The sequence below is a fragment of the Rattus rattus genome, chromosome 5 (genome assembly GCF_011064425.1).
Source record: "Rattus rattus isolate New Zealand chromosome 5, Rrattus_CSIRO_v1, whole genome shotgun sequence".
Classification (NCBI taxonomy): domain Eukaryota; kingdom Metazoa; phylum Chordata; class Mammalia; order Rodentia; family Muridae; genus Rattus; species Rattus rattus.
The window spans coordinates 105,682,909-105,696,312 of NC_046158.1; the positions used below are offsets into that span (position 1 = coordinate 105,682,909).

Consider the following 13,404-nt stretch of genomic DNA (forward strand, 5'->3'; position numbering starts at 1 on the left):
TAAGTACCCTGAGCTACAGGGGTTTGTATAGGATATTGTAAAAATATCAACATAAGTTTAAAAAAAGAGAAAGAAAAAAAAAAAAAAAAAAACAACCCACAATGAGAACAACAAAACTTTTCTTTTAGGATGTCTTTTCCTGGGTCTTACCATTTTGTTTAGATCAGCTTTTTAGTTGCTTTATAGGTTCTCTTACTATGTAAAGAAAAGTATAATTACTTCAAAGAATGTGCTACTTTTCAAGTATGTTGCTGGCTATTAATACACCTTTGAGTATTTTAACAATAATAAAAAAAAAATCTATGAACTCCCTTACTAGCATGAATTCTTTGCTGATTAATGGTTTTTTCAAGTTCTCTTCTCAGTCTGACTTCTGCCCCATACTTTCCAACCGTGCCGTCATCCACCAAGATGAAATGGGAGTGTAGATTATTCAGAACATTCAATTTGCTCAATGGATTTAATAGGGTTTGATAGGGGGCAACCACCTAAACAACAGGAAAACAAGAGTCAATGAAAGGGAGGTGAATGCAACACAGTGTAAAATAAATTCTGAAGTGACCCATGGATAAAACGTATAATTCTATTTTCATTTATATATAAAGAAAAAGAACAAACTTTTAAGTATGTGAAGAGCAATAATAAAATGAGCCATGTTTTTATCATGCATGCAAAAGGAGCAGTAAAATATGCAGTGCTAATTATAAATTTATTTAAGTGAGTAAAGTACAATACAGAAGACAATAAAAAAGCAGCAAAATGTCAAAGTGATTTTTTTCCAAAGCATAAATATAGTCTTTTAAAACAGACATTAGTAATTCAGTATCATTTGAAAATGATTACCATTAATTTTTCCTCTTGGTTATTTTTAAAGTAGGATTACATTATAAAGCCCCACTAGCCTGGAACTTTGCTATATAGATCAAGCTGGCTTCAGCTGAAACTCAGAGACCGGTCTGCCTCTGCTTCCATGTGCTGTGTGCTGGGATTAAAAGCCTCCAATGGCACAGCCATATTCACTGGGAACACTGAGAATCATGAAACTAGCACAGTTGCTTGATGTAGTTCCAGCAAAGCGGAACAGATTGCTGCAATTGCTGTCACTTTATTTCTGAGTTGTGGTCTCTGCGTGTTGCACTCTTGGGGACTTTTCTGCATTATAATTCATTTTATTTCTTTTATTAAGAAAAATTATATCTGAGTCTTTTTAGGAAAATACTAAAATTAAATTTATTGGCCACTCTTTACAAGTTTTCCTTATGCCCTGGACATCATTAAGCACAGATAAGCATATGGCTAGATGAGGCCATTACTCCAGAAATATTCTTTGAGTATCTGCCCCTGAGCAACCTCAAACAGCATAATTGACACAGGGTAAACAGAGTCAATTGACAAACTTGCTATCCAGGAGAATAGGTTACATATTCAAGGTCTCTTCTTATTATAGATGTAGAGCTCTCAGCAAAGAAATTTTAAAGACGGGGGGTTCTACAGTATACACACCTGAAGGGCTACAACTCAGTAACTAAGACAGATGGACTAAACTGACTAAAACAAACATTTCCTACTTCACAGGGTAAATGATGACACAACAGTAAAGTAAGTTAGGTATTAGTATTTCATAAAAAGACTGGTTCAGATACTTTCTGTTTGCCTGGAGTGCCTAAAAGCTGGCTGTCATGTAATAAATGTGTTTGCTTCAGAGGAGACATTCTTTATATTCTTTAAATTGGAGTTATAGGGTTAATAATAAAATCTGTTTTTGTTTGTATTTTCTAATTGTATAACTAAACTTGTAACCATGGACATGAAATGAAAAATCAAAAAATATTCTGTACCACTTACAATAACCATTAGCCTATCTTTGTTCTGTGAAATTTGTATAAATAACCAGTTGACAGTCAGAGCTGCTAAATTCCCCTGACCATCGAGGGGTTCTCTCTGTGCCTTTGGTGATACCTTATTTCCTCTGTGGGTGCCCTATCAGCAATGAACCTAAGGCCCTCAGCCAGGTAAGGCCCCACCTCAAAGCCCTTGGCACTGCAGCATCACGTCCAGCCACTTTTACTTTAATAGGCTCCTGATATCTATAAACCAGTCCACATCTTCAATCTTCTTGAATAAAGCGCTAGCATATGATTCCTACTCTTGGTGACAAGCTTAATCCTCAACATTAAACTAAATAGTTATATCTCTGATTTCAAGGCTAGCCTGGCCTATAGAGCAAGTCCCAGAACAACAACAGTTACATAGAGAAACAGTCTTGAAAAACAAAACAAAACAAAAAATCAGTTACAAATACAAATATTATATGGGAAATATATTAAAATAACATTCTACATTAAAAACAGAAAATAAGAAGGACCAACACTGGGGTTGGGATTTAGCTCAGTGGTTAGAGCTTGCCTAGGAAAGCGCAAGGCCTGGGTTCGGTCCCCAGTTCGAAAAAAGAACAAAAAAAAAAAAAAAAAAGAACCAAAAAAAAAGAAGGACCAACACTATTATAAGCATTTATATTGATAAACATTTTCCAAAGGATCAAAAGAGACCCCTGAAAATTTTGTTTTAAACTTAGTGTGAAAGTCTGATATGGTCTATCAAGTTGGCTAGCATTATTCCTGTTTGTATACAAGCTCAAATTTAAGACATAAAAAAAAGCTTTCTTACATCTCTCCCAACAAGATCATTTCTGTTTTCTATCACTCCCCATGGAGCTATTCCAATAGTGCAAATTTTTCGAGATGATCTGGAAGCATGTTCTTTGAGGGCATCACCAACATGTTTTGCCACACCTGTTCATACAAAATTTTATTCACCATTAGAAAAACCCTGTCATTCTAACATTATAATTTATGACATTTATTTAAAATAAGATTCTAAGGCTATACGGTCCAAAGCCAAGCTTATAAAAATTGTAAGATAACCACAGATTAACAAAACCACAAATATAAAATCCACTGCAACTGTCCAAAACCCATGTAATGAATCTATCACATCGGCTAGTCCTAACAGTGATGGATAATTTTCTTCTTGTAACAATTATATCTCCTCTTTCACATTAAGACAAGGAAAATAACATCAGCACTGATTTGTTCTCACTGCCTTGCTTGCTTAAAAGCAGTCCATTTTCAACATATTCAGATAATCTTTGCTCTTACCAACTAACACCTTAAAACCTTTCCCTTCTTATTCAAGAGTAAAAGCCACAATGTTTGTTAATGTCCTGTAAGATCTTAAAAAGTTGTCTGTCTGTTACTTATAACACACCATGCTCAAATAATGTCTTACGATGAGTCTAAACAAATAATTATTAATAAAATATGAATAAGATAATTAAGGTGATTTATATAAATAATGTTTAACTAAACATTATACAAAAGATCTTGAAGAAAGGGAGGCTAATAAATGAAAAAATAATTTTTTAAAAAAGTTAATTTTTTTATTTATTTAGTTTTGTTTGTTTACTTATTTTTTTGACACATGGTCTCACTATGTAGTTCTGGCAGTCCTGGAATTCACTCTGTAGACCAGGCTGGTCTCAAACAGAGATCTACCTGCCTCTGCCTCTCTGGTGCTCGGATAAAAGGTATGTGCCATCACTGCCAGGATGAAAATTTAATTTTTAAAGGTCACTTTTCTCTTTTACAATTTTATTTTTATGTGTATACATGTCTCCATGTATGTGAATCACATATGTCCCTAGTGCCCAAGAAAGTCAGAAAAAGGTATCAGATTCCCTGGAACTGGAATTACAAATAATTGTGAGATATCATGTGAATGCTGGAAACAAAACCCATGTCCTCTACAAGAACAGTCAGTGCTCTTATCTGCTGAGCCATTTCTCCAGCCTCCAAAGGACATGCCTTTACCACTACCAAAGGAGCAGACTACCATTCTTCTACCAGTTTATCGGTAGTTAGAAGTGACAAGACTTTATTAAAGTAGAGTCAGCAAGTGTTTTGGCAAACGTTTGAGACAAGCATTACATTTGGGCTGTGTGTGGTATGTACTTACTAGTCTTTGTTACAAGTACAGACAAATGACTGTGGCTATATGCAAATAAACCTTTATTCACAAGAAGAATTACCTAAGCCGGATCTGGCACACAGCTTTGCAAACTTTTGTCCTAAAGTGTGTATTTTAAAGGCCTGAATGGCAACCAAAAAGATTAAGATATTTCTATCAATGAAAATTACCAAAGATTATATAGAGTAACAGAAGAATCAAATATTTATACTAATTTGTTATTCCAAATGCCAAACTGATATGAAAGATTGGCAAACACTAAATAAAATTGATAGTGTTCATATTACCTGTATTTACTCCTCCAGTTAAAATCCAAGCTCCGGTTGTAACTGCAGCTTTAATAAGACCCTTTCCAAGCAACTGCTTGATTCTTGGATGAAGTTCAAATTTCTGCATGCCTCCATGTACAGAAATAACAAGTTTGGGTAACTCCATTTGCCATTCTTTAAGCAGAAGTTGCAGAATGATTTCAGGTTTGGTATCATATGATAGTCTCACATACTAAAACAAACAAAGGGCCAAAATAACTATGTTCGCAGATTTAATAATGTAACATCTGATAATCAAAAAAAATATACTTAAGTTAGATCATGTAAGAAGTATTCATGGGCCATTATCAAAATACTTACACTCCTAGAAATAAAAATAGCAAATGGCTTTTAAATTTGGAAAAATTCCTGTGATATTTATAATACTAGCATTGTAACTCACCAAAATCAAAATAAAGATGTCAATTTATCTATTTATACTCGATTATCAATTAACCCATCCATAACATTTAGTGCCCTGTTTAACTATGAATATACCAAGAGTAAGAGGCATTAGGACAAATTGCATTTGTTTTTGGAATCAGTCAGGTACAAAAGCAGTAAGAATTTGTGGAAAATAAGAAAACTTGGAGAGGAGCATGATGTCTTAATACAAAGAGAAGGATGCAAAGGTTATAAAATTACTAAAATTACATTACAGAATTTAAAAATATGCAATATTTAAATATTTGCCAACAAATGCACATAAGTCACAAGAGAAAAAATGGAGTTACAGATGTTCTAAAAGTTCTTACATTGTTGAGTGGTAAAAGCAAGGAGGAGATAATTTTTAACAGAGCAGTAAGTTCAAACTGTACTTTATAACAAGATCACACTAAAGAACAGAAGAATAATGTATGAATAAAAGGAAACAAATTGGGCTGGAGAGATGGCTCAGTGGTTAAGAGCTCTGACTGCTCTTCCAGAGGTCCTGAGTTCAAATCCCAGCAACAACATGGTGGCTCACAACCATCTGTAATGAGATCTGATGCCCTCTTCTGGTGTGTCTGAAGACAGCAACAGTCTAGTTATATATAATAAATAAATAAATCTTAAAAAATAAAAAAAGGAACCCAATCAAAATAAGACAAGTGAATAAAGAAAAAAAAGGAAGACAAGTAGATAGCTAATACTACAATGCTTAAACTTAAACTCAAATACAAAGATTTGATTTTAAAAGACCATCTATACATGCTACCACTTTGGGGGATTTGATTTTTTAGCACATAGGGTTTTCCGATACTGCTTAGCCTGATCCCAAAAGTGGGTTCAATAATCCTTGTACTTTGGCTTCTCAGGTAGCAGGATGTCAGGCATATGTCACAATGCCTAAAAAAATGAGTCCTTTTATCTTAAGAAAATGTTAAGGGGTTGGGGATTTAGCTCAGTGGTAGAGCGCTTGTAGGCAAGCACAAAGCCCTGGGTTCGGTTCCCAGCTCCGAAGAAGAAGAAAAAAGAAAAAAGAAAAAAAAGAAAATGTTAAAAGAGAAAGAAAAGTGTAGGATGATGTCATTATACAGGTGAAGGTGGGTATAGGATAGAACAAGGCCTGTCATTAGACAAGAAGGAAGAATGGGTAGGAGAAAAGTTTTAGAGAGGGGGAAGAGATGGGAGTGAGAGAGGAGGAGAAGCAGCCGAGAGAACATGGAGGCGGATGTTAAGATTCCTCTCTGCACACTTACAGGTTGTTATGAATATTCTTAAAGGATGGATGTGTACAAGGCTTTGTATGACTAGATGGGCAATTATATCTTACCAATTGGATCAGAGGTTATTGTGTTGTGTGTTCTTTCATGTGGTAATTTAATTGAATTCAAGAGAGTGTGTGGTGGCTGGAGACACTGTGCCGCCATGGAATTGGGATGCATATGTCTGGCATGGTGGCAACCTGCCTTGAGAACTAGACAGGTAGAGAGATTGTTGGCAGGCTCAGAGAGAAGCCATCGGCAGTGTGACATATGGGATGGAGCAAAGCAGGTGAGGGGCTTGGCTGACTGAGGTTTAAACATCCAACGGATGTCATGGGCACTATGGTGCCAGATCTAGTGTGGGATAAAAGACAAAATTATTTTAACAGCAACATTAATTTAACAGCAACAGAAAAGAGATTTAACTCTCAGAAAACAGATTCTGACAATAAACATGAAATTAAGACTTTTTATAATGATGATCTGATCCACAAAATACAGTAATTCTGTATTTATGTCAACCTATGTTAAGAACTTTAATATATGCACTGCACCTTACTCTGTTTTGGTATTACACATATTACAAAATAAACTAAATAAAAAACAAATCCAGTAAGTGACATACCTTAGCTCTGTAGGAATGAGAACCCCCTTGAAAATTGATGACTCCATAAGCATCTGTTGGGCTCTGCTCCGTGTGCTTTTCCACAGACCATTCTTCTATTGCCTGGTTAAAGTGTTCACCCAATTTCACATCTGAGTATTTCGTGGCAAGACTTGCAGTAAAGCATGCATGCTGCTTGACCAAACGACCACAGAAACATCTAAAGGGAAAAAGTAAGAGTTTATAATGAGACTTTTCAAAAAATTAAAAGAGTGAAAGGAAAGTAGGTAGGAAGAGTAATAAAACACCTATGGTGTGAAAGTAACATGGGAAGACTGGCAACAAAAGGGCTTCAAGTCAGGATGGGAAACAGGGATATGAGAAGAGGAGGATGGGGGTGGAGGGCGCAACCCAAACTAAGTATGAATGTCAATGCTGCCAGGAAACTTGCTAATCTGTAAGCTAATTAGAAAGTAAATTTTAAAATTAAATTATTGAAAAATGGAATTAAAATGAATGAACATAAAAATAGTTTGACATTTTAATTTTAGGATATCTATAAGTAGATATTTTTACCACAGTATAGGAATAAGTACATTGGTGTACTAATAATGAAAACTGTAATGTAAACAATAAATAAAATGTGGTACAACTACATAAGAGAAATATTTGCTACAGAATGAGATGAAATTTGAGTAGACACAATAATGGGTAGAATTTATGTTGCCTGTGACCTAAGCCAAACACTACGATGAATGTATGACTCCAGGACTACAGAATTCAAGAAAACCAAACTAATCTACCAAGTCACCAAAGGGTGATAAATCATTGCCTGAGGCCAGGAGCACAAAGAGTGATGGTGTGCTACCTAAAGTACCTACTGGACCATTACTGTAAGAAACAAAACACAGAGCTGTGCAATACGGAAACCACAGCAGAGTTTAAAATTGATAAAGCAAAAGTGATCCCAGGAAAAGAGTTCTAAATGCATGCAGGCAGACCATCTGTATAGGAACAATTCTGAAATTCATCCAGCGCACAGAATAGTTTGCATAGCTAGAATGAACAAACAGCCTTCTGATACATAAGTCCTAGAACAGGCTTTTCAGAAGAGTTTTGTCGGGCTGGAGAGATGGCTCAGTGGTTAAGAGGACTGACTGTTCTCCCAGAGGTCCTGAGTTCAATTCTAAGCAACCACATGATGGTTCACAACCATCTAAAAGGGATCCAATGCCCTCTTCTGGTGTGTCTGAAGACAGCTCAATGTATTTATATACATTAAAAAAAAAGTAGAGTTTGACTAATGAACCTAAATTAGACTTAAATAGCACAAGTACTAAAATCAAAAGCAAAACTTCAAAGGACCAACCTGAAACAAATTCACCTAATTGCTTGTTAAAGTAAGCCCAAAATCTAACCCCTCCAAATCTTAAAATTCACTATGTTCAGTACTCATCAAAACTTCTCATCATGAAGCCACACATGCTACCCCACAAGTATTGGGAGAACAAGGAAAGACGACCATGTTTGAGGCTTGCAGGGTATATGCAATAACTCATCAAAAACAAAACAAACATCAACAAAACTGAAAACATGTTTAACATGTTTATCCTAGGCATGTAATGAAGTAAAAGGTATTATTAAAGGAAATAAACATCATTAAATAAAATAAAAATGACAGATGATATAAAACAAGTATTATAAAGATCCAAATATTAAAAATATGCCACAGATAGTTAAGGAAATGTGAACACAAGGAAGGAGAACTGAAAGACATCTCAAAAGTTAGAATGACATCAAATAGTTCAATGCATAAAATTCAAGCCTTAAAAAGAAATGGGAATACAAATTTAGAAGACACATTGAAAAAAAAGTTTGAAATTTCTTGAATTTTGAAAATTCTTGAATCCATGTATCTCAGCAGTAAAAAAAAAACTATACTATGGCCAGGAGTAGTCATACGTATCTTTAATTCCAACACTTAAGTGTCAGAGGCAAGGGGTGGAGAAATGGCTCAATGGTTAAGAACACTGACTGCTCTTCCAGAGGTCCTGAATTCAATTCCCAGCAACCACATGGTAGCTCACAGTCATCTGTAATAGCATCTGATGCCCTCTTCCGGTATGTCTGAAGATACTACAATACACTCATATGAACAAAATAAATTAAAAAAAAAAGTCAAGAGGCAGGCAGATCTCTGAGTTCCAGGACAGCCAGAGCTACAGAGAGAACTTATCTCAAAACAAAAACTAGTACACTGCTGAAAACCAACGGTAAGGGAAATAAGTCTTTAAACAAGCTAGAATAAAAAGGAAACAAAAGAAAGGAATTGATAGATCAGGCAAGGTGTGATACACATATCTGTAAGTCCGACACTTGGGAAATGGAGGCAAGAGAGTAGAAAATCTCAGCCTCGGTCCAAGTGTTTGAAGCCAGCATGGACTACATGAGATTTCTGTCTTCAACAGAGACAACAAACATGAAAAAGAATGACGGCTGCAAAGGGAGAGAGGAGAAGAAAATCTAGCATGTTAATTTTTTGTGTATGAGTGTTTATCTGAATTATGTATGTGTACCACATGCAAGCAATGCCAAAGATGCTGAAGGCAGACACTGGATCCCCTGGAACAAGAGCTAAAGACAGTTGTGAGCTGCCATTTGGCTGTTGGGAATCAAACTTGGGTTCTCTAGAAAAACAGCCAGTGTTCTTAACCAAGGATTCATCTCTCCAGCTTGCATCTAACCTCTTATTAAAAAATCAGAAGATATACTATATATTAAGCATAAATGACCAGTCCCTACTCATTTCTAATTGGTTTGGGGTTTTGGGTTTTGTTTTGTTTTGGGGGCAGGGCAGAATTACTGTGTAGCCCTGGACAGGCTAACCTTGAGATCAGAGAGATCTGCCTGCCTCTGTCTCCTGAATGCTGGTAGCCCAGACTACCAACCACATTCTATTTTTTACACTGTAGTTTCCTAATAGAGCCACGGGTCATTAACTGTCAGATCTTCCCACAGCCTGTTTTGCTTGTCAGAATCCCCTGTTCCTTCCCTCTCTTCTCAACTAACTCTCACTCTCAGAGCCTTACTCTGGTAGCTTTAAGTTTGAAACAGAACTGTCAAATATTTGAGTAAAAATCCTGCAAATATAATAACACCAATTTTTTTACACTGTGCCATACCTGGTGTTTCTTAAATATTAGTCAAGTTTATTTTTCAAATGTTCTGTAGTATAGAATAAACTCACCTGACAAGTTGCTGACAAATCTGACATCCTGGAAGACATCTATAAAATGTAGAAAGGTAAATTACTAGTTCAAGAAAAAAACATTTATTTTAAAGTAAATAATAGTAAGTTCATTAAAAAGTATAAAACAAAATCTAAACATATATCTTTTATAAATTCCACAGATCATGCATACCTTGGTTTATACATTTAACTAACCTTTTAAATTTGCATAGAATTGTTTTAAGTATTTTTAATTTTGAAATAAAACCAAGAAACAATAGAGTAAAATGACAAATTAAATGCAAAATCACATTTACATGTAGGAAAAATCTGCAACTAATAGGACATAAACACAAATTTTAAGAAAAGAAAGTTAGTTTCCCTAGTAGAGCATCCTCAAATCAATTTGTTAACATTTAACATAAAAATGGAAAGATATGAACAGATTTAACAGTAAAGACATACATATATGAAAGACTCAGGAAAATTTTAATATTTAAATAGTTTCATGAAAACATAAGGAAGTCCTATCTGGGGGTTGGGGATTTAGCTCAATGGTAGAGCGCTTGCCTAGCAAGCACAAGGCCCTGGGTTCAGTCCCCAACTCCAGGGAAAAAAAAAAAAAAAAAAAAAAAAAAAAGGAAGTCCTATCTGCTGGAGAAATATATATCAATATTTTTATGGACATCAATTTGATGATACCTGTCAAAATTAAAAATATCTATTGCTCACACTCTAACCCAAATTCTAAAAGTATGGGCCAGGTTTGTGGATATAACTCAGTGACGGAGCACCTGTCTAACAGGCATAAAACCCTGGGTTCAACTCCTCAGCACTGATAACCAAAAAGCATTTAAAAAAAATTTTTTTTTATTTTATTTATATGAGTACACTGTAGCTGTCTTCAGACACACCAGAAGAAGGCATCGGATCCCATTACAGATGGTTGTGAGCCACCATGTGGTTGCTGGAAATTGAACTCAGGACCTCTGGAAGAGCAGTCATTGCTCTTAACCGCTGAGCCATCTCTGTAGTCCCAAAAAGCATTTAAAAAGCATGTGCTGGGGTTGGGGATTTAGCTCAGTGGTAGAGCGCTTGCCTAGGAAACGCAAGGCCCTGGGTTCGGTCCCCAGCTCCGAAAAAAGAACCCCAAAAAAAAAAAAAAAAAGCATGTGCTAAAATCTGTTTAAAGTATCTGAAGTATAGGTAAAAAATGAAAATACATTATAGCATTTCTAACAAAGAAAAACAAAATATAACTAAAATATCCATCAATAAAGTATACTGTACTAACACAAATGATTTAGACATAACATGCAACAAATGAATATAAAAGTACTAAGCTGGAGATAGAGCTCGGCGGTAGAGTACATGTTAGCATGTGTAAGGCTTAAGAGTTCTATCCCTAGAACCACTAAAAAAGTAAAGGGTGGGTGTGTGTGTGTGTGTGGGTGTGTGGTGTGTGTGTGTGTGTGGGTGGGTGGGTGTGTGTGTGTGTGTGTCTGTGCCAGGTGTGCTAGTGCATGTGGGAGACAGAAGGATGTCTGTAAGCTCTAGGTCAGCTTGGTCTACATAGCCAGGTCAGGCCCGTGAGGCTATACAGTAAGACCCTGTCTCAAGAAGAAAACAGACAGAAAGAATGAAGCAATGGTCTCCAAGATAAGTAATAAACATAATAGATTAAACAGTGTAAACTTTACAGTTGAGAAGAAGGTTATATATACCTCTGCTCGGACATGCAAAGACTATTTCTAGAAGGTATGGGAGACAGTGTATGCATATGATTATGCAAGAGTGAAAGCCAAAAAGACTTCCTTGATCACTTCTCCAACTTTTTATTTTTATATGTATAGGTGTTTTCCCCTGAATGTCTGTCTGTGGACATGTATATAATGCCCCTGGAAGTCAAAAAAGGGAGCTAGATCACTTGGTACTGGAGTTGTAAATCATTGTGAGCTAAGGTGGAAGCTGGGATTTGAACCAGGATCTTCCAGAAGAACAGTCAGTGCTCTTAACCAGTGAGCCATCTCTCCAGCCTTCCACATTGATGTTTTGTTTGTTTGTTTTGTTTTTTGTTTTTGTTTTTTTGATACAGGGTCTCTTTCATTGAACCTGGGGTTGCTGTTATAGCTAGACTAACTAGTCAATATGGCCCCTGGATATGTCTATTTCGGCTTACCACAGTGCTAAGAATACAGGCATATGATACCATACTTAGCTTTTAGATGAATGCTAGGGAGCTGAACTGAGAATGACTGTACTTTATCCAGGTCTCTCTCTCTCTCTGGAAGTTATGTCAAGGAATGGACAGTACCAGAATATTTTGTGAAGTTATGACTAAAAAACGGTAGTAAGAAAGGCGACTTTCACTTAAAGTATTTGTAACAGGTCGTTGTTCCTTTAATGTCTGGCAAGTGCTTATATTATTTCTACTTCAGAGTAAAATTAACAATATCACAAGAAATAAATTCCCCAACACTTATACAATCTATTGTTTTTGTTTGTGGGCAAAGGGTCTCACAATGTAGTTGTCTTAGATAGACTGGAAACTGATCATATAGACCAAATTGGCCTAGAACTCAGAACCCACATCTCTGTCTCCCACGTGCTAAGATTAAATAAAGGCTTGCATCACCACACCCAATCACCTCTTCTGAGTTTTGTTGATTATGATGGTGTTTTGGGGGAAAGGTCTTGGTGGGTTTTCTGTTTCTGTTTTTTTTGTTTTTACAGTTTCTCTGTATAGCCTTGGCTGTGCTAGAACTCACTCTGTAGACCAGTCTCTGCCTCTGGAGTGCTGGGGTTAAAGGCAAGTACCACCGCCACTAGCTCTGAATCTATTGTTTTTAAATAATAGCAAAAATCATACTTTTCTGGAAGAAAATGGTGCCTTAGAACCAAGATCCTAAATATTAACCCACTGTGTTACCTGTGATATAACAATAACATATCTTTTTTTTTTTTTTTCTTTTTTTTCTGGAACTGAGGACCGAACCCAGGGCCTAGCAAGCGCTCTACCACTGAGCTAAATCCCCAACCCCAACAATAACATATCTTTAGTAAGCTACATTAGAAAAAATAATTACAAAAGTTAATTATTTCAGGGACATTAAGGCTATCTAATGATTGAAAGAATTAAAAACCTTTGCAGGGTCTGGGAAGTTGCCTCAGTCAGTATACTTCTTGTCACACAAACATGAAGTCCTGAGTCTAGACTCCCACCATCAATACTGTGTGCCTGCAACCCTGGAGGGCACACAGGAAGGGTTCCTGTGATGGTTGGGATATACTTGGCCCAGGGAGTGTCACTGTTTGGAGTTGTGGCTTTGTTGGAGTAGGTGTGTCACTGTGAGTGTGGGCTTTAAGACCCTAGCTGCCTGGAAGCCTGTATTCTGCTAGTAGCCTTCAGATGAAGATGTAGAACTCTCAGTTCCTCCTACACCATGCCTGCCTGCCTGGATGCTGGCATGCTTCTGCCTTGGTAATGGACTGAACCTCTGAACCTGTAAGCCAGCCCCAATTAAAGGTTGGACTTATTTATAAGAGTTG

The 13,404-nt window shown here is 36.3% G+C and overlaps 1 protein-coding gene across 3 annotated transcripts in view; it reads right to left on the bottom strand.

Moving 5' to 3' along the window:
- Window positions 1-13,404, bottom strand: part of Trpm7 (transient receptor potential cation channel subfamily M member 7) — an 84,927-nt gene that overhangs the window by 53,824 nt on the left and 17,699 nt on the right. For all 3 annotated transcript variants that reach the window (XR_004388031.1, XM_032904142.1, XM_032904143.1), the window contains 5 exons: window positions 9,874-9,912; window positions 6,648-6,846; window positions 4,314-4,527; window positions 2,668-2,792; window positions 317-488 (listed from right to left, as the gene is read on the bottom strand). Coding sequence is in view for 2 of the 3 variants with exons in the window: in XM_032904142.1 (XP_032760033.1) it covers window positions 317-488; window positions 2,668-2,792; window positions 4,314-4,527; window positions 6,648-6,846; window positions 9,874-9,912 (749 nt within the window). In the remaining variant the exon portion in view is untranslated. The remainder of the gene's footprint in view (window positions 1-316; window positions 489-2,667; window positions 2,793-4,313; window positions 4,528-6,647; window positions 6,847-9,873; window positions 9,913-13,404) is intronic.